Source organism: Microcebus murinus, chromosome 2, assembly GCF_040939455.1.
Source record: "Microcebus murinus isolate Inina chromosome 2, M.murinus_Inina_mat1.0, whole genome shotgun sequence".
Lineage (NCBI taxonomy): Eukaryota > Metazoa > Chordata > Mammalia > Primates > Cheirogaleidae > Microcebus > Microcebus murinus.
This window is the reverse complement of record NC_134105.1, coordinates 55,321,071-55,343,030: the sequence shown is the minus strand read 5'-3', so window position 1 is coordinate 55,343,030 and position 21,960 is coordinate 55,321,071. Positions and strand designations below refer to the sequence as shown.

General features: G+C 36.1%; 1 protein-coding gene across 1 annotated transcript in view; it reads right to left on the bottom strand.

The window, feature by feature from the left end:
• Window positions 1-847: 847 nt before the first annotated feature.
• The window catches only part of LOC105884239 (cystathionine gamma-lyase), a 35,502-nt gene continuing 14,389 nt past the window's right edge, over window positions 848-21,960 (bottom strand). The window contains exons 6-12 of the mRNA XM_012787958.3: window positions 18,850-18,907; window positions 18,306-18,383; window positions 17,034-17,186; window positions 15,116-15,237; window positions 14,389-14,441; window positions 10,949-11,087; window positions 848-10,695 (exon numbers count right to left, since the gene is read on the bottom strand). Coding sequence (XP_012643412.2) covers window positions 10,669-10,695; window positions 10,949-11,087; window positions 14,389-14,441; window positions 15,116-15,237; window positions 17,034-17,186; window positions 18,306-18,383; window positions 18,850-18,907 — 630 coding nt within the window. The 3' untranslated portion in view covers window positions 848-10,668. The remainder of the gene's footprint in view (window positions 10,696-10,948; window positions 11,088-14,388; window positions 14,442-15,115; window positions 15,238-17,033; window positions 17,187-18,305; window positions 18,384-18,849; window positions 18,908-21,960) is intronic.

Sequence of the window (21,960 nt, the reverse complement as noted above, 5' to 3'; positions counted from 1 at the left end):
AAAGGCAGAAAAAGTGAACCTATTTTAGTGAAGGTAATAGGAGGAAGAGGGCCAGGCCTGATTTTTTTAGTCGGGGTGGGGCCAGACTAAAAAAATTCATGCAATCTTTTGGGGAATACACAGGAGTCACTGTGACCAGACTAAAGTCATCCTAAACTGTGTCAACTTGCCTAATATAAATGGCATATGGGCTAAGGAGTTGGGATAAAGAATCCTACCCTCAAATTTACCTGGGAAAAATAAATGATGTCGGGATTTTCACTTGGAAACAGATTGCTGGACCTGATACAACCTGTAGCCAAATATAGCATGAGCCGAAGGCAGATGGCCCATGAAGCTTTCTGAATTCATTGTAGCCAGGCACTGTGTTTTAGGAAAGGAAAATAAAACATGATAGCACCTTCAAATAAAACAGAAGAGGGTAAAGAATAGGTTTATGTAAACTGCCAAAGAAGTCACTCTACCACATGGAGGCAGCAGCCTGGGTCAGCTTTAGGGTCCCAAATCAAAGGGGATAAATATAAACAATAGAACCTATTAATACTTGCCTGATTGAAGAGGTGGAGACAATGAGCTGGGTTTCAGGAACTCTACGGAATAAATATGAACTACAGGAAGTGTACTAAATATGACAAGATACAAGCAAGAAGAAAAGAACAGGGAGAAGGTAACTCCTAACAAGGAAGGGAAACAGATTAGGTACTCAGAGGAAAGGGAAGAAAAAACAGAGGGAAAAGGCAGATAACAGGTCAATTAGAGAGAGAGCCCAAGATGATCTGCCAAGAAAAGAAAAACAGAAAAGAGAAGAACCTAGGTTAAAAACAGAGAAAAAAGGAAAGGAATGAAGGATGTAGGGGAGGGTTGGTCTTAAGAGAAAACAAATGCAGGGAGGTAGGCAGGAAAGGAGACAGTTTAAAGGGAGATGCTGAATGTTTGTGCTCCCCCAAATTCAGACACTGAAATCTAATCCCCAGTCTGATGTTTTTACGAGTTGAAGGCTTTGTGACATGATTAGGTCATATGGGTTACACCCCTCAGAAATGGGATTAATACCATTATAAATGAAACCCAGAAACCTGCCTTGTTTCTTCCACCATGTGAGAACACAGCAAGAAAGCGTCATCCAAAACCAGAAAACAGGCCCTCGGCAGACACTAAACCTGCTGTTGCCTTGATCTGGGACTTCCCAGCTTCCAAAACTGTAAGAGATAAATTTCTGTTTATAAGCTACCCAGTTTATGGTATTTTTGTTATAGGAGCCCAAAACGACTAATAAAAGAGCAATATGTTTATGTAAATGTAAATATAGGTATAATGTAAAACAAATGAAGTAGCAATGCATAATACAAATAAGTTTAAGATACAGAGGTCTAGGTATAGTCTATCAGGTGCTAGAAAGGGAAGAAAAACTAGAAAGAAAGAAAAGAACTGGAGAAATATGTGCTTGACATATAGTGAGATACCATTGAATATAGCCTTTCTTTTATAATATATATAAAAACACATGAGATGTGACTAATAATACTATGCCTGATTTGTAACCAAGACATAAGCAGTGAAGTCCCTAGTATGCATAAAGGAATGGCAGATACAATCACATGAGGCCATGTCTGCAGAGTTCACACATCCTAAGAGAACCAGAAAGTTTTCATTGACACTACATTTAAAAACCACAAAGAACCACATAAGACATTAACATAATTTTGAAAGGATATTAACTAATATTAGAAAAGGTCCAAATGTAATTTTTTGTTTGATAAACAATTATGATTAAATTTCATGAGTTAGATCATGATGTTGATGTAAGTCCTTCCTTTTCTATTTATAGTTATGTTTGGTCTACCAATTCTGCCAAAAATGTTTTTTTCATTTACCTGGAAATATGCTGACATAAAAGTGTTATCCACAACCAAAATAATGTCTCCATGCTTATGGACAATACGTGCACAGGCTTCAATGTCAATCATCTTCAGGCTGGGGTTTGTGAGGGTTTCAACCCAAACAAGCTAAAATCATTCAGTAAATAATAATAGTTTATGAAAATATACTTCAACATACATCTCATATATTGCAACAATCTGGAAGGCTACTTTATATAATGGAAATGCAGAGATGATGAAGTTGAAAAGTTTAAATCTAATCCTTACTTCTACAAATTTCTGAGAGGTCATAGCTAGGTAACTTTCCTCTTCATCTATATAATGGTGTTGGTAATACTTACAGGGTTGTTTTAAGTATCAAATGAGATTATGTGTGCATAAGCAAAAAAGTGCTAAAGTTAACTATTCTAATTATTTTCCAAAAACATACATAGCACAATGTCTAGAAATTTTGTTCTCAAAGATGAATAACATAGGTTGTGTAAGAATACATCCTATAATTTTCATTAAAAAGAATTCGCCCTATTAGGCCAAAAAATATCTTTAATATGAACTTAAGTAATGCCAGGTGCACTAGAAAGTATAAAATAAGTACCTCCGGCTTTTAGAAGAGCATCGGCTTTAGACTGAAGGAGAAAAGTGACAGGAAACCTGATTATAGCTCACTTTAAAAAGAGACAATAGAATATTTATCCATATATCTCAAAGTCTAACACAACTCAGGCATGAGTAGATGGTAGATGCTTGACAGTTATTGAAACGACTAAGGAAGAGAGTTTTATTTATTGAACAAGATGCCACTGTATTGAATTACATTATCTACAGATTTCTTTTTCAAAGGACTAATGACTTTTTTTATTACCTATTATTTAAATGGGCAAGAGATCTGATTTACTACTCCTTCTATTTGAGAGTTTTACTATGTTTCAAAAAGGTAAGGTGGTTAAAATAATTCATATTCTACAAAAATCTTGATATATTTAAAGGATTTATAAAAACTATTCCTGGTAAGCATTATTATTCCTAGTAATAATTAAAAAATTAAAATTAAAAATAAGTATATAAATACAAAGTAGATTTTACATAGGCTTAAAAATTCTACTACAAATGATCAGCCTGATATTTTGGCAGACAAAATACCAAGCCAGTAAAGAGGCACTATATTAAGTTCTGTTCACAAGACTGAATATTCTTACAATTTGTTTTCATCCCTGAGAAAGACTAGACCAGCTATTTTAATGTGTCCCTTCTCTCAAGCAAGATAAAAAAAAGTTCTTTTGAAAACAATCCATCACCAAAAGCTTTGTTAATCTGCAAAGTAACTATTTGTACATGAAAACATGTTCATTCTTTTAGCATTCACTGTAACATAATCTTGGGTACAATTCTAACCTTTTAATCTCTAGTCATAATGTGGAATAGGTTGACTTATAAAAGACACTGGTTCTTTATAATTTAAATGAAGTCACAAGAAAGAATATCACATACGCCATTCACTCAGGAGCAAACTACCTTCCTGAAGCATATAAGCGTCCCAGGATGGAGGCAAAATATTGCTTGTGTCCCATTCTCTACTTCCAACTATCATTAATATTTGCAGCAGTATCTCTTATAGCAGGAGAAAAAAACACCATACTTAGAGTTTTGGGATTTGGCAGTCTCCTTTTCTATAATTCAACCTCTATGATGACTTCTTTTATCAAAACCAGGCTTGATAATGCAGTTGAGAATTGTGTACTGTTGCATAGAGATTTTTTAGCAATTATCATGTATGTTGGTATAGTACTAAGCATTTCATATGCATTATCTCATTTAATTCTCACAATCACCTTTCTAAAAAGCAGGTACAATTATCCCCATTTTGTAAATGAAGAAATTAAGACTTTGGTTAAATAATTTGTCTGAGATAATACACCAATTATAATACAGAATTAGAATTTGAGTTCCACTCCAGAATTTATGTACCTAAACACTATGCTATAATACCTGGGAGATACCAGGTTTATCTTAATCTTTTGATATTTCCAGTGACTTCCAATACAATTTATTCTTTGATACAATTTAAATTATATCCTCTGGTAAACAGAAATAATGAAAAAAAAATCACAAGAAAAACAGGCAAAACCGAAAGCTAGTAGTGTTACCTTGGTTTCTGGTGTAATTGCTGCCTCTAGCAATTTCGTTTTGGAACAATCAACAAAAGAAATCTTTAATCCAAATTTAGATGCCACCTTCCTGAAGTACTCATTGGTACCTGAGGCAGAAGAGAATCAGATAAAATGGAAAGAACATTGTATTAAGAAATGTTTGTTCCTTACAGGTATAAACAAGTTAGATATATAAGGAACTCTCTCAGTCACCGATAAAATACAACTAAAAGCAATATAATAAAGAATAATAAGGCTTGGACATTCTTCTTTTAATCCTTTTTTTTACTTTAGGTATTTAATTGTAAGTTGAAGGGCTTGGACTTTAACCTTAAGGTTCAAGAGTCAAATAAAGCACTCTTGTTATTCACAACAAGTGGCATGAAACAGAAAATGTTTCTCAAAACACCCAATGTTTACTATTCAACGATTAAGTGGCATGCTCCCTGAAACATCAATATTGGGTTTTTTTGTTTGTTTGTTTGACACATCTTAATTTTGGCCCAGTGAGACTGTGGCAGAATTCCAATCTACGGAGCTATAAGATAACAAATATTAGTTCTTTAAACCACTAAGATGGGGTAATTTGTTTTAGCAGCAATAGAGAACTAATATGAGCAACATTTCAGCAGACAAATGAGGGTTCGTGGGGTTGGTGGCATACTTGATGAAAGGAGAAGAATGAGGAAAATGGAGGCAGACAGACACCCAGGGCAAAGAGGGAAGGGCCATGTGTCCAGTATGGACAGTGTGAGTAGCCATCCTGGAAGGCCACATGGTGAAGGTCTTGAATGCCAGGATGAGTACTTTCTATAGTCTATTAAATGGATCATTTTGACTCATTCAAGATTTCAGAGTTGTTGGAGAGTGATAAGACTAAAGGAAAATTTTTAGAATTTTAACTTGGAAATCATGTTTGGGAGGATTTGGGGTAGTGGTGGTGTATGAAGCTGGCTCTAAAAAGACAAATCAAGAAGTTGTTACAGCCCATGATAACTAGTCTTTTACTTAGTGACAACAACAGAATATTCTAAACCACAGCAAGAGTTGAATGGACAGTTTTATTTGCCATGATTCCAATATTCAAAACACTGTCTATATTTAGAGAGAACTCAAAGGCATACACTAAGCCATAGAGAAAGCTAACAATTACTGAGCACCTAATGCATACATATACTTACATGCATTATATCAGCAATTATTATTACCTTCCTCTTTCCTATGAGGAAGAGTATTGAAGCTTAGATAGTTTAAAGATGCTCAAATCAAGGTCAACTAGCTAGTAAGCACCTGAGCTGGCTTTTGAACTCAGAAAGTCTGATTTCTACTTTTCTTTAATGGAAACCTATACAAAGACCTCCTTTTCCCTCTGATAAAGGGAAGTGGCTGATAAGAGCCACTTCACCACAGAACTCACCAATGCTTCCCTGCCCCTCCCCATCTCCAGTCGATAAGTAATGACTGAATAATACGGGGCATAATAAAACAGTCCCCTTGTCCTCAACTCTGAAGTGCATTTATTTCAAAGTCCATCCCCTGAGGGGCATGCCAAGGCTAGACTTTGCTCAGCTTTTCATTCAAAATAAAATAAGCTATATGACTAATATGTATGTCCAACTTATATTACAAAGTCAACACCCTATTGTCTTTGCCAACTGAAGACTAGGGTTTGCATTATGATGCTTTGATCACATAATAACAACTCTTGCAGTTTCAAAAGGGTGACATGCTAATCTGTTTGAGAATGATTCATGCTGGACTAACAACAGTGCACTAATACAAAGAAATAAGAGGTCTGAATACTAGGATTCTGGCCCAGGCTCTTGTCACTTATTTTTGGGATCCTAGTGATGTTCAATGGTCTCATAACCCCTCTGAACCTTCCTCTCTTTCTCTGGAGAGGATAGATTATTCTTATCCCTTCTAATTCAACAGGTACATGGGAGAGTGACTGAAGTAATAAATGATCTTTTGCTAAATGAAAAAACTGAGATGTAAAGTATTATAAAAATAGTAATGAAGTCAGAAGTCTCTAATCCCCAGTGCTTTGCTATATGTACTGTATTTAAGGCACACTATTGAAAACACAAGGAATGTTTGCGATATCTGACAGTTTTTACTGGAACAAATTTAAATGTATTTTGTGAGCAATAAGTCAATGTTGAATTAAATGGGTTTATTTTTTTAAAAAAGAAATATAGCGATCTTCAATTTCTATATCAAAAGCAATTTCATTTTTTGTTTTTTCCTAAGTACGTTTGTATAGTATTATGAAGTAAATGAAATCAGGGTTTCCTTAGCTGTAGAAATGGAAATTCTTTTTCTTCTATTACTTGCCTTTTAATAACTCCTAAGAGAAATTACCTTATTTTGAGTAATGCTTTTGTTACTCCTCGATGGCATTTGTTTCGATCATCTTTACCACCTTTTGTATTTCTTTCAGTATTGGCCTCCTTAAGCAATTTATTATGAAGCATTGCATTCCCTTTAGTGCTCCCCTAACATGAATTACAAGCTTTATTTATTTTTCTGAAATTTTCTTCAGGTCCATGTGAGTAATTAAGTCATCATGTCATTCTCACTTTACAAAAATACTATTAAGATTTCCATCTTTGCACAAAATAAATTTGTAGTTCCAGGCTATTTCCTGGCTCCTCTGTGGAATCATTTCATTTAAGGCAACTCAGTTGTTAAAAGGGATGTCTTAATTTCTCAAAGATATTCCAGATTTTATTGTTACTTTCTTATTTACCTGTCATATCTCAGAGCTGGTATTTTTTGGCACAAAATTCCAATAATGGACCATCTTACACATCTCACCTATAATAGAATTCACTGAAAAACTGAAAAAAAAATACACTGCAAGGACAGTAAAAGAATAAGTTCCCCTTGTTTTATGATACAAACTGAAAGAGCCAGAAGTCAGTTATGAATAAGCTCTCAGGTACAAATACATGAACAAATTGAGTTACAAGCAAATGTTAGTTAACACATTATAGTCTTTATAATAAGGTTTTGTCTTGAATGTCATCTAACAAGATAAAATGCAAACACAATGCCGTTTGCATACTTAAGATAGTGCCCACTGACTTTGGTGTGAGGTACTAATCTCACTCTCAGAATCTCAAACTGAATATAGTGAACACAATGGAAGAATCGAATTTTGCATATGTGCCTTATAAAGCAACTAGGTGAAAGTAGTATCCTGAAAGGCTGACCTAACCTGACCGGAATGTGGCTGCCCAGCTATGTTCCCCTGTACAAAGCCAGACAGACTATGAAGGGGGCAGGACAAAGTGTTTTAACACTGAATCATCATCTCAGTATGAACCACATTAACAGAGACAGACATAGTTGCAGATAACCAAAAGCTGTGAATAAATCTCATAAACAATAATAACTGTAATGCTACTTTCTCAGGCAGTGAAGCCCAGAGCCTAGAACATGGTTGTGGTGGTTAGTTTTATGTGTTAACTGTGGTGCACAGTCATTTGGTTAAACACCAGTTTAGTTGTTACTGTAAACGTATTTTTTATATGTGATTGATATTTAAATAAGTAGACTTTGAGCAATGGAGGTTAAACTTCTATAATGTGGGCGAGCCTCATCCAATCAGTTGCAGGCCATAAGAGCAAAGACTGGTTTCCCTAAAGAAAAGCAATCCTAACTCAGAACTGCAACACAGAATCCCTGCCTGTATTTTCAGCTTGCTGCTCTACCCTGCAGATTTCAGACTCAAGACTACAATAGTTCTTAGGCCAATCTGCAGTCTACCAGCCTGCGCCATAGATTTTAGACCAGCTAGCCCTCAGAATTGCATCAGCCATTTTTTAAATATCTCTTTCTCTCTCTCTCTCTCCCATTCTCTAAACACACACACACACACAGACACACAGACACACAACCTATTAGTTCTGTTAGTCTGCATAACCCTTGACTAACACCATATTAATTACTTATTGATCTCCAGAAGCCTTCAGAGACTGAATATATAAACAATGGCAAAACCATATGTAAAAATAGAACTTTGACTCACAACCTGCAGCAAGAAATCAACATCCTTACTGACAATAAACAACCCAGGAGGTTAACCTGCTATAAACCAGAATGGCAAGAAGTCAGACTGCTATCTCTGACAATCGGGAAGCTAAACAATAACTTGTGCAACAATGGCCAGGAAGTTATTAATGACTGACAGCTGCCCTGACTTTTGTCCCTGCTTCCAACTTAGGACCAACCAGAAAATGCCAAACATGCAGCGCCAGCCAATGACACAGCGTGCCTTACTGCTAGCTAGCCTGTGTCTAGCTTCTCCATGCCAACAGCCTCCAAGCAGGGCAGGCCTGAAGCCTCCCCTACTTTCCCCTATAAAGCTTTTCCACCGATCTCCCTGCCTTTGAGTCACTGCCAAAACACAGGTGATGGAGGCTTACTCTCTTTCTATATAGTAAGCCCAGAATATATAGCCTTTGCTTTTCTCATTTGCATAGGCTTCAATTTATTTCCACAGCCCTAAGGTGCTGAGATGGCAAGAAATCAGATCTGCCAGAAACCATATTGGGATAAAACCTGCCTCAAAATGCTCCTGCCTCTAGAGTCATTATTTATAGATCCTACACATGTAATTCATGTTGTGGACAATACAGAAGAATGTGTAATCTTACATATTCTCCTCCGACTCAGCACTATTATTCATCAGGTTCTGTGATACCCTTTTCACTGAAACAGATACAAGACAGAAAACCTTCAGTACAAAAACAATTTTAAAAATCTAATTACAGTCGGACCCCAGGTTACAGATGACCTGACTTATGATGTTCCATACTTATGAATGGGCTCCCAAGGGTCCTCATATGGATAATTTATAATTAAATAATTAAATTTGGGAACCAATTTCTTCCATGCATGTAAACCATTAAATTAACAGTTCGGGAACTAGTTTCTTTCATGCATGTAAACAAACTGACATGGCGTATTTTGTTCTTTGGGGCAGCATCTTTAGCTAGGGGCTGTTCTCATTGTTTATAGGGTTGCTTACACGTGGCATCACTTTCTTCTTAACTTTTTTATGCTACTTTGTGAGTCTGTGTTTACCCTTATTATCATGCCCCCAAACGAAAGTGCACTGCAAGTCCAGGTGAGCTTGCAGTAAAGAGAAAGGTGATTACTATGCAAACAAAAGTAGAAATAAGCATCCAGAGAAAAGTCAGACCCCATCATTTCTTGTGAAAGCATTCGGCTTCAGCTGCTGGACTATCAGAAAAACTATAAAGGATAAAGTAAGAATAATGAAGTGTGAAAGGCTGTGCTCCAATGAAAGCATCAATTATAACTCAGTAGCATAGTATATTAATTATTGAAATGGAAAGGTAATTATTGATTTGGCTAGAATATCAAAATAAGCATAACATTCCTATTAGCCCAATGTTGATCCAACCTTAGGTGAGTGTTAACCTTTAATATATTTTTTGAAATTTCTCCTGTCTCCTATCTAAACTTTTTGCATGAGTTTGCTTTTGTTTTGTTTGTCTGAATTAAAAGAAAGAACTCAATAGATTCTGTAACTTATTATTACAGTATAGAGATATTATTATCACAGTATTACACTATATTATTACCCCATATGAGCCATTATAGTATTATTGTGGTTAGCATTATTACTGTATATGTGGTGTTCATCAGGGATCTGAGTTATAGACAAATCTACCTAAAGACATTCTCAAGAACACATCTCATCTGTAACCCAGGGATCATCTGTATTTGACTTATGCCTTATTGATGATAACTCCTGACTATGCATTTAATTATAAAATATTCTATTTTTAAACATGTCTTCCTTCAAACTCAACAAATTTACTATTTCAGACAAAAATACAGAAAGTAATATTTCTCTGTATAAAGGTGGCCTTTCACCTGCCATGTATAGAATTTATAATCAAACTGCAAACACTAAGATTTCGGAATGATGGTTATTTAATTGAATTTATAAAACTTAACATAAGAGGCTGAAAACTCAAAAGCAGTGTTGGGAATTAAAAGGACCCAGGAATACACATTAATGCAGCATAAGATAGGAATGTCACAATGGGATGCATTTGATAATTAGATTTATTTCTTAAAATATATTAAGTACAATACCTTAAATCAGTAGGATTTCAGAGTAGATTTTTCAAGTATTTGATTTTTGGCTTATGATAATTAAGTGTAAACCATTGCCTTCAATGCTCTTTTCAACAATATGCAAAAATCACACATGATTTAAGAATATTCATTTAATAATTTGAATTCTTCATGAAACATCAAAAATTAATTACCATTATATTGGAAACATGATCAAAATAAGTCTTAGACTATGAAAAAAGAACATGATCCCAAAAAAGCAGCACAAGTCTCACCACCTCCAGAGCCAAAAGTGTAGCAAAATCAACAAAAAGATATTAATAGAATTGATGTGTCAATTATAAAATATGTAGAAAACTGTTTCTAACAGGGATGATCCCTGGAAAGTTACAGTTCTGAAAGGTAATGAGATGCCTTAACATTTGGCTTGACAATTTTGTGAAAGCTCATTAATCATCCATTAAATTATTCAGAAGATTTGATCTTCTCAGGAAGCAGCTTGTAAAGGCACTTCTGGAATACTAGTTGCGACTTCCACCCAGAGGGTGCTGTAATAACAAGACACAGGAAAAATATGTTATTAAACCTGTAGGCAAAACCTTTACCTCCCCAAGGTAAGGAAATCTTTTCTGAATACTACCATCCTTTAAATCTTTACTTCAACTGAGTTCCTCGTATGTTTACACACAGTCCATTGCAGGAAGAGAAAACCTTTAGTGTTCACAGTGACACCACTCTTTATAAACACACTGATCCCCACGCCCAAGATGAAACACACACACAAAAAATAATCACACTTACTGCTGCCTTCAGTGCTTGATCTAGATCTTCCAGGAGATCTTTTTCATCCTCTAAGCCCACAGAGAGGCGAATCATTGTGTCACTAATTCCAAGGGCATCTTTGTCCTTCTTAGGCACTGATGCGTGGGTCATGATAGTCCTGGAAGGAGACATGAGCAAATATGTGATCACTATGTTGTGACAGTGGAGGCATATTTCCCCATATATCAACTTTTTCATACCCGTATAATTTTTCACAGGCAAAAAGAGAGAGAGAGAGAGAGAGAGAGAGAGAGAAAAATCATGAAATTTATCTTTTCTAATCATGATTTTAAGTGAAAACCAAGATTTTTAAAAATCCTGTTTATACCATTGATAAGGTATAGTAGCTCTAGACACGGTAGGTCCCTACCAAGCACGCCCATGTAGGAGGGACAGGGACAGCCTCCAGTGCGTAGGTTTCAACACCTCCCTGAATGAAGCTTTGACCAGAAGTGACATGTCCTGTGACCAACCTGCTGGACAGCTACTTACAAAAGGCCCATTGGACCAAAAGCCTGCCAGAATTAACTTTCTCTGGATCATTGGATCAATCAGGAACTGGCACTTGTCGGGCACATCAGGGAAAGACAAACCAGGAGCCCTACTAGCAACCACTGAGCATCAAGAACTCCAGCATATAACCCATGGCATAGAGCCCTTCAAGAATTTGCCAAACTATTGAATAACTCAAAGCCATTATCAACATGTGTAAGGATAAAGCACTTATTATGTGTCATGCACTGTAGTAAGAATTGGGAAACCAAGAAGAATGAGATATTTTCTTTACCCTGGGCAACAAAGCAACAGCTAGAGACCATGACAATTCACAAAACAAAATGGTCTACAGAGAATGCCAAACAATTATAGACAAAAAGACTGCCAGAGTTCAGGGAAGGGAGAAATCTCTGTGGGCTGAGGCATAACGGAGGAGAGGCTTATAGTCTTACTTACCCCCAATATGTATATCGCAACTAACACTCTTCGCTTCCCTGCACACCACCAGAAAAACCAACAAAACCAACGCCTAAGCTGCTTTCCCATATCTTACTTCAGACCCATGGAAAGAAAATCTCACTTGTGGTCTGAGTAAATGGATATCTTCCTTTATTACTCTAATCAAGTTTCTACACACAAACATCCTCCCTAAAATGTTCTACCCTGGCAGGCTCTTAATTCCTTACAAGAGAGTATACATGTAGAAGTAAGAACTCAGGCTTCAGAGACCAGTACACTGGAGTATGAATTTCAGCCCCCCACATACTGGCTCTGTGCACTCGTAAAAGTTACCACCTATCCTCGGTGCCTATCTCCTGTTCTAAAAAATTAATAGATAGCACCTGCTGGGTGCTTACGATGAGGCAAGTATTCTGCTAGGTGATTTGTGTGCATTAATTCATTTTTTAAAAAAATGGATAAAAATTTGGTATAACACCTATCTTAAAAGTTTGTCACAGGCATTAAAGGAACCTATATAAAGCACTCATGAGTACCCGAATTGTAGTAGATGCCAAATAAAAAATAATAATTCATAGTAGTAGTTAATATATATTGGGTATTTAGTATGAATCAAAGCTTTGATATTTTTTCCCCACATTCTCACAACAATCCTAAGAGCTACATACAATGTTGTCCACATTTTGCAAGGAACCTATATAAAGCACTTATAAGTGCCTGAATTGTAGTAGATACCAAATAAAAAATAATAATTCATAGTAGTAGTTAATATTTATTGGGTATTTAGTATGAACCAAGGCCTTGACATTTTCCCCCCATGTTCTCATAACAATCCTAAGAGCTAGATACAGTGTTGTCCACATTTTGCAACTGAGAAAATTGAGACTTAGAGAAGATAAGTAATTTTACTCAGGTCACAGAGTTAATGTTTTGTTAGGCTGGGAGACTAAGCCAATACATATTGGCTCCACTTTCTCCCTCTCTTATTGCAATGCTGATCTAGTTGCAGCAGAGTTGAGGCCACAGAGTGAAGGCTGATACAACAGACAAGTCCTGACCTAAATCCATTCATCCACCAGCAACAGGGTGATAAACCAAGCTGGAGTGTCTGAGGGCCATGCAACTTTAACCCAAATCCCTAAATAATTGGGAGAGGTCTATTTTTAAGAAGAGAGCCTGAAAGTAATATATATTTCCTTCTGTGAAAAATAAACCAATTTTATATATGGTTAGTCTGCCCTCTTGTGCATCAAGACTTACTAGCAGGCATCTCCTGGAAAGACTAACAAAAAAGCTACCTACGTTACATGAATTACTTCAAGTCATTATTTGGGCATCATATATTTTAACTGTGCAATATTACCTGACTCTCCACCTAAGAATATACTACTATGAGAAAGCAGAAAATATGCCTAAATTTTGGTAATCTCTGACATTCCTCGACACAATGCTGCCAAGACAAATAATTCCATAAATGTTTATGATAATGAAACCACAGAAACATACCATGTGCATTTAATACAGTTGACATTTATTAGGTAATGATGTTGACTGACCCCTGTCATAATTATAATATATTATCATAGCAGCATACAGTAAAGCCAACATAAAAACTCAGGAATGTTTGGTGGGACAGGTAGTCAATAAATGATCATCATTATTAATCTCATTTTATGAATTAAAAAAATGGTAGCTTCATGGTAAAGTAAGTAATTGGTAGAAACAGGTCTCAAATCCAGATCATGCTCCTTGTACCTCTCCTCACTGTTTTTGATGCAGAGCCAAGAATTAAGTTGCTAATATATTCATGTGTGACATTTGAATAAATCAGCTAAATATTCTGCGTCTTCTTTTCCTTATCTGTAAAATATGCTGTTGGACTATATGATCTTAGGCTGCTTTCTGTTTAAATATCCTCTACTGCTTTGATAACATTATATGAATTGATTGGATCAGACTGTGAAGGGTCTGGAATACCAAGTTGGAGTTTGGACTTACCTTGTAGACAACATGAAGCTACTAAAGGTTTGTCCCACACAGAACAGAGAACAAATGGATCTGAGAATTGCATCAGAGACACATTCTCTATTTCCCAAGGAGCCTTGAAAACAGCCTTTCCAGTACAAAGTCTCCAATCTCTCCTCCAAGGCCAAATGGATAGAACATAGGCCCTGGATCAGAGGTCAGAGATTACAAAGTACAGTTGTTGCTAGAATCTCTCTGATGCAGAACAAAAAAGAAATCAACTTTTGGAAGGACACAGCTTACTGATAAGTAGCCCACCATTAGATTTTATCAGGGTCTCCATCCTCACTGGTTTAGAGTCCATTCTGATTACTTAGTGCCACGATATTCTTATTGTTAAATATCATGAAATATCCCTGAATTTGCCATACTCCTCTTCTAAACAATCATTAAAGCTGATACCAACTTTGAAATACAGAGAAAAAAATAAATATGCTTACGGAAGCTCAGCAAGACTTTCACATCCTCCCAAGCTGTCAGCCAGAGTAAATAACTATAGCAAAGAAAACATGAATTAAGATCTTCTAGTAAAATAAAAATGTTAAAGTCTAAAAATGTTTTTAATAAAATGACCCTGGCAATAAACTCAGAGAAAAAAAATGAGAATAAAGTCTATAACAATGATTTCACCAAGTAGATATATTATGTTTAAACTTTTATTTAAAACATTAAAACCTGATCCAAGTGAAATGCCTACCTCTTCCTAATTTGTCCCTATATTTCAGTAATAGGTAACATGAGCTCTAAAATGTCAAAATTATTATATTTGAGACCTAGCTCTGTGGTTACCATTTAAACAAAAAAATGTCTAAATGTATACCAAGATATATAAACTTACTTGTTAATATGTATCATTTATTAAATATATCCATTTAACTCTTCACTGGCAGAGCAGAAAATGGAAAGAAATTGAACCACTGAATTTTCGTATTTGTGTTAAGTGCCATTGAATTTTACAAATGTTTTAAAAATTACTCTCATAATTGTATTAAATTAGGGTTACACCAGGAGGGCTTTGACTAACCGGGTAGTTTTTGCGACAAAGAGGTTTATGGATGTGACATGCAGGTACAAAAATATTATCTGCGTTGGGTAGAAGTGAGAGATAAGGAACTGCTATAAGGAGGTCCTACCTCTACCATTTAAGAAGCTATTTTGAAAGCTTACCTTTAGGCTCTTGAGGAAAGTCTCAGCATGTTGAAGAGCGCCCTTAATATAAAATGTGACCATCCCCGTACAACCTGTGCACTGACGCTTCGCCAACTCATGCTGCGGATGAGAGGGCAGCCCTGAAATCACAAGGAAGCATAAAAGTGTTGAGAGCCAAACATATCATGAGGAGGGAGAAATTTCACTGTCCTCTTAAAGAAACTGCAAACAAACATTGAGCTGTATGGCATGCTCCCATCTGACTACTTTTGTGGGCCTCTGTCTATCCAGCTTCCTATTGACTAATCTTTTGTTCCTTCTCCAGCTTTCTTTATGCCAGCTCCACTGCACTCTCTTTCATGTCAGAACCTTTGCACGTGCTGTTGCTTTAACCTATACTCCCCCTGTTAATTATATCCTTCTGCAATTTCTTGCTTAATATCTGTTTTATCCACCAGACTAGTTCCATAGGGGCAAATCCATTTCATTTGATAATAATTGGGTCCCAGTTCCTAGTGCACAGCCTGGCATATAGTTGTCAGGGCCAACTTTATTTTTAATAAACACAGGTTGAATAAATCTGAAATGTCTTGTCCATGTCCTTTTAACAAATGTTGCCCATTCTTCAGGGCACAGCTCAAAACTCTTCTCCCTCCCTCCATCCAAAATATGCAAAAATCACAGCTCTTTACCTACAAAACAAATAGGGCATTTCATCTCCCAGGTGTTTCTGCTTGGTGTATCTAAATTCCTTGCATACAGAGGGCAGTCTTAATTCTCCGGCATACTCAAGACCACATGGCTAGTAACCTCAAAATAATTTTTTAAAAAATACTATTTACTTAAGACCACCCCAGGTTAAAGGACTGGTAAAATAAATTCAAATAACATGTACGTCCACTAATTCTACAGGAACATTTCTAGACACTAGAAGACGTGAGGGAATTCGAAAAGGAGGTAAGAGACCCTCAGTGGAATTTTGTCACATAAATTATCAAATCTCCATCGGGACAGACCTCTCTCGGAGCAGTCCCCAACCCCCTGGTGCCCACCTGTGGCCTGTTGGAGGCCTAGGCCACATGGCAGGGTATGGGCGGTGGGTATATGCGAGTGAGCAAGGCTTCATCTGTGTTTGAGGCTGCTGCAAATTTCTGGCATCACTGTGGGGACTCCGCCTCCTGTCAGATCAGGAGCATTGGATTCTCAGAGGAGCACAAACCCTACTGTGGACTGTGCATGCAGGGATCTATGTTGCTCCCTGTGAGAGTCTGGTGCTTGTGTGATCTGGGGGGATCTGGGGGGGCCCCATGGCGGTGGTGTTGCTGCTGGGGACCAGCTGCAAGTGCAGATTGTCATTGACCAAGAGGTTTGACTGCACAATGAATGTCATGGGCTTGGGTCATCCTGGAACCACCACTCTTCCCCCTCCTCGCCTAAACCGCCCCGCCTGCCCCTGACTCCTGCCCTCCCACTCCCACCTCCACCTCTGCCATGCAAGGTCTGTCTTCCATGAAGCTTGCCCTGGTGCCAAAAACTTGGGGACCGCTGCTCTATCACACTGAAGTTAGAGCTAGTGCAGAACAGCAGACTGACAAGATTACAAACAAATCACCTGAAAAGTAAAATGTTGCAATCTTTCAATAGGTGCACACAACCCTTCAAACTATCACCACAGTAACATCTAACGTATAAAACTAATTTCTAATATCCAAGCATCTACTAGACTCTAGGCAACACAAGGACAGAGATCATGTCCATCTTCTTTCCACTAGACCCACCACAGAGACGGATGCATGGCAGTGTTCAAAAATAAATGACCAACATAAATACATATGAAATTTCTAACTTACAAATAAATGTTACAAAACCAAGACACTCAGGATAACTGTTAAAATCCTAGTATAGGCATATCTACTTAGAAATCAAATTAACATACCAGGATAAACAACCTTTTCTACCCTAGGATTTGACTCCAGAAACTGGGCAACTGCCATTGCATTTTTGAAATGCTTCTCCATTCGGACTTGCAGAGTCTTCAGACCTCGATTGCAGAGGTAACAGTCAACAGGAGATGGAACTGTTCCAAGAGCTGCAAAATGAACACATCTTGCGTTAGTCTGAAAGCAAGGTGGGGGGTCCAGAAAATTCTCTGGTCTCTCTCTTTCATTAGAGTGACTCTGAGACCCAGCTACACAGCTCAATGATTGAATTTTGGGGGCACATATATCACATCAGAAGAAAGAGAATGAAACATAAAATATGCTTAGAGAAATTTACTTCAAAATAGAAGAAATGAATATCTGAAAAACGAAGTAAAAACACAATCATATGAACTTTTCAAATATGAAGATATAAAGTCCTTTCTATGATTTTAATGAAATGACATACTGCACATAGTCTAACCTTATATTTCTCTGAAAAAGAAAAATACAAGTTCAACAGCAATTATTACTGAATGTTCTACCAGCATTCCATTCATCCTTTGTCTAGGACTGCCAAGGATTTCACATGCCTCCAGGATACATACCTTATTCCTACTTTTTGTAAATGAAAATGTATTTTCTGAGCAGTAAGTTTTGGTTTCCTTCCTCAGTGTCTCCTTTTGTGACGTTAATAGCTATTTCCTAAATAATATTTTTATTCCTAATTATGTTTTTATCTTATCTGTCATATTGTAATGCTTAAATCCTTATCCACTCTTGAGATAAACTAAACAATATAAACTGGAAATGGTTTTTAGATATCTGTAGAAAAACATAAGTTTATACCTGAAGTGCTCTTTAAAATTAACCATCATTCCAAATATAAAAAGTATAGTGTATGAAATCCCTCATTTCAAATATTTTTTACAAAAAAAAAATCCATTAAGTCTTAAAATTAAAAATTCACTTAGGCTTTCCAAATTATGATTAAAATTAACATAGATATGAAAACAACAAAACTCATTGTGTCATGGCATAAAGACTTGCTATGCTATAATTATATTTTTACTCATTGTGTCATGGCATAAAGACTTGCTATGCTATAATTATATTTTTACAACCCAATTCTTTCTACTTTCCTCTGAAGATCAGAAGTTTTTTCCCTCCATTCCTAATTTTCTCATATATTATTAGAATGCTATCACTTCACAATATTTAATGGGAATACAAATGTGAAATATAGTTACTGAGAGCATATGAATAATTCTGGACTTTTTAATACTTACCGTTCTGTAAGAAACGAAGCCTATCATGGAGGCTTTCAGAATTAACAGACACTAAGCCCATTACTACGTCACTGTGGCCTAAAACAAAACAAAAACATTTAGGTTAAAAATAAATAGAATTTATTTCTATTCTTTATTTTACAATTTCTAAAATGTGACTTCGACTTGAAAGAACTCTGTGGCAAAAAGCCCTATAAAATAAGTTTAAATAAACTTTATTCAATTTGACAAAAGCATAAGCTATACCTAAAACAATAAAATAGAAATCATATAAGAACTAAATATTTCTTTTTCTGATATCAACAAGATGAAATCACAATCCTTTATAGTAAATTTTAATCCTCTTCTCATAAATCATGAGCATAGTTTTGTTTACTATAAATTAAATCTTACATTTAATCAAGTGCATTTTTTTACTTTTTAATGAATCACAGAAAAATTCATGCTTAATAGTAGAAGAAAACAGATCAAAATGTCCAGCCCTATGCTATTTTCACTAATCCAGGGAAAAGAACATCCAAAGAGGAGACTGTACATATCTTACCGTTCATGTATTTTGTTGCAGAATACATACAAATATCAGCTCCCAGAGCCAAAGGCCGCTAAAAGAAAAAAGGTTTTTATTTTTATTTGAAAATATGCTTCATTGTCTGCCTATTTGCAATTATAAATTCCATTCCTATTCTAATCGATACTAACTTGGTAAAAATATGTACGTCTTAAAATTTTCCAGGATCTCTGATATTATCTTCCCCTTACCTCTCTCCTAACAGACAAAAATATGAAGCATTGGACCCAGTATTCAATCTGAAAGCATAAATTTTAAGGAAATAGCAAGTAAACCCAGGTCAACACGTCTCCTGGACCTGTTTCTTTATAGCAATTAAAGTTATTACCTACAGCTGACACATTGGTGTTTTGTGACCCATTAAATTCATAAAATAGTTGACATAAATATTCAGCAATTTTTATGTCAAGTATAAACGAGTCTCCTTAGATTTTAAATCATGAAAACCTTATAATATATGCTATAATTATTCACACTTGCTTTGTCATAATCTTGACCCCTAACCACTTTTATTATACAGTCAATCCTCCCTATTCATGTGTTCCACATCCATGGATCCAACCAACTGATGATCAAAAATATTTGGAAAATAAATGAATAAGTGTGTCTGTACTAAACTTGTACAGACTTTTTTTTCTTTGTCATTATTTTCAAAACAATACAGTATAACTAAACTATTTATTAAGGTTAGTGCAAAAGTACTTGTGGTTTCAGACCAAGGAAAAATAAGTTTGTTTATTCCTGTAGATTCAAGGAACTTTTGCAAAGCTTTTTCTGCATCCTGCTGGTTGTGAAAGCGTTTTCCCTGCAAATAGTTGTCGAGATGCTTGAAGAAATGGTAGTTGGTTGGAGAGAGGTTAGGTGAAAATCCTGGATGAGGCGAAACTTCACAGCCCAATTCATTGAACTATTGAAGTGTTAGTTGTACAACCTGCAGTCATGGAGAAGAACTGGGTCCTTTTTGCCGACCAATGCTGGCTGCAGGCATAGCAGTTTGCGTTGCATCTCATAAATTTGCTGAGCATACTTCTCAGATGTAATGGTTTCACTGGGAATCAGAATGCTGTAATGGATCAGACCGGGAGTAGACCACCAAACAGTGACCATGACCTTTTTTGGGTGCAAGTTTGGCTTTGGGAAGTGCTTTGGAGCTTCTTCTCGGTCCAACCACCGAGCTGGTCATCACTGGTTGTCATATAAAATCCACTTTGGGTTGCATGTCACAAGACGATTGAGAAATGGTTCATTGTTGTGTACAGTAAGAGAAAACAACACTTCAAAACAATAGAATTTTTAATTTTTAATTGGTCAGCTCATGAGGCACACACTTATTGGGCTTTTTCACCTTTCCAATTTGCCCCAAATGCCAAATGACCATACAATGGTCGACGTTGAGTTCTTAGTCAACTTCTGGTGTAGTTGTGAGAGGATCAGCTTCCATGATTACCCTCAATTGGCCACTGTCAACTTCCGATGGTGGGCCACCGCGCTCCTCATCTTCAAGGCTCTCTTCTCCTTTGCAAAACTTCTTGAACCACCACTGACTGTATGTTCATCAGTGGTTAGTTCCTGGGCCAAATGCCTTGTTGATGTTGTGAATTTTCTCCGTTACTTTAGGACCCATTTTGAATTTGAATCAGAAAATTGCTCCCCCTTGCCCCACCTGAGTCAGAGCACACAACCTAAACATTTGTACCCCAATAATATGTTAAAAGAAAAAAGAAAAAACAAAAGACCAATTCCATTTTTAAAAAAAAGAAAATCGCTTACATTTGCTTTTTATCTAACATCCTTTCCATAATCTAAAATAAATATAGAATAAATGGCAAGTTATAAATCATTAGCAAAAAAAAAAGCGAGAAATGTACATTAAAATTATGTATAACATAACCACATTTATATAAGAATGTGTATTCTAATATCAAATGGCAAATTTCAACAATGCTAAAACCGCAATTACTTTTGCACCAAACTAATACACTAGCATTTGCATTGCAATGGATTATTATAAGAAATCTAGAGATGATTTAAAGTATACAGGAGGGTGTATGTAGGAAACATGCAAATACTATGCTATTTTCTATCAAATATTTGAGCATCTGCACATTTGGATACCCTTGGGGGTTCCTGGAGCCAATTCTCCCATAGATACCAAGGAACAACTGTACTAGTTTGCCATGTATAAAGTCACGAATAAAGAAATTTGTTTGGATTGTTTTCTCCCACCATATTTTCCTACAAATTAATGCTTTAGCTTTTTGTTTTGTTTCTCTTTTATTATTATTATTATTTGACACAATATTTGTACATATTTATGGAGTATAATGTGATGCTTCAATACATGTATACATTGTATAATGACCAAATCAGGGTAATTAGCATACCCATCACCTCAAACATTTCTCATTTCTTTGTAGTGGGAGCATTTAAAATCCTCTCTTCTAGCTCTTTTGAGATATACAATACCTTATTGTTAACTATAGTTATCCTTCTGTGCAATATAGCACCCAAACTTATTTCTCCTCTCTAATTGTAACTTTGACCACCCTCTACCCACTCCCCTTTCCCCTTCCCCTCCCAATCTCTGAGAACCATTGTTCTAGTACTACTTCTATGAGAACAACTTTTTTTAGATTCCACATATGAATAAAATCATGAGGTATTTGTCTTTCTGTGCCTGGCTTATTTCACTTAATATAATATGTTCTAGGTTTATCCTTTAGTCTTAAAATGTCTTTGTTTACAGTGAGAGTAAAAACTTAGAATTGACTTACCAGTGTATTACCAACAACTTTCCATTTACATGTTCTTCAACATAAAAGTGTATGTGTGTGTTTTAACCTCGGTAGAGTTGTTTAGTCTTTGGAAGATATTAGTGTAGGTGGCTATGGGATCTTTTGATTTAGGGAGTTTCAACAATAGGATGTTTTCAGTAAGTTATTGCTCAAATGCACTCTCTGCATATGTTTGCTCATCTGTCCCTGGAGTGATGGGATCAAAGCAGATGAGGTCTAAGGTCTCTCCTAGTGCTAATGTTCTATAAATCTTATGGCCAAGAGAGAAGGAGAAATAAAAACCAATCACAAC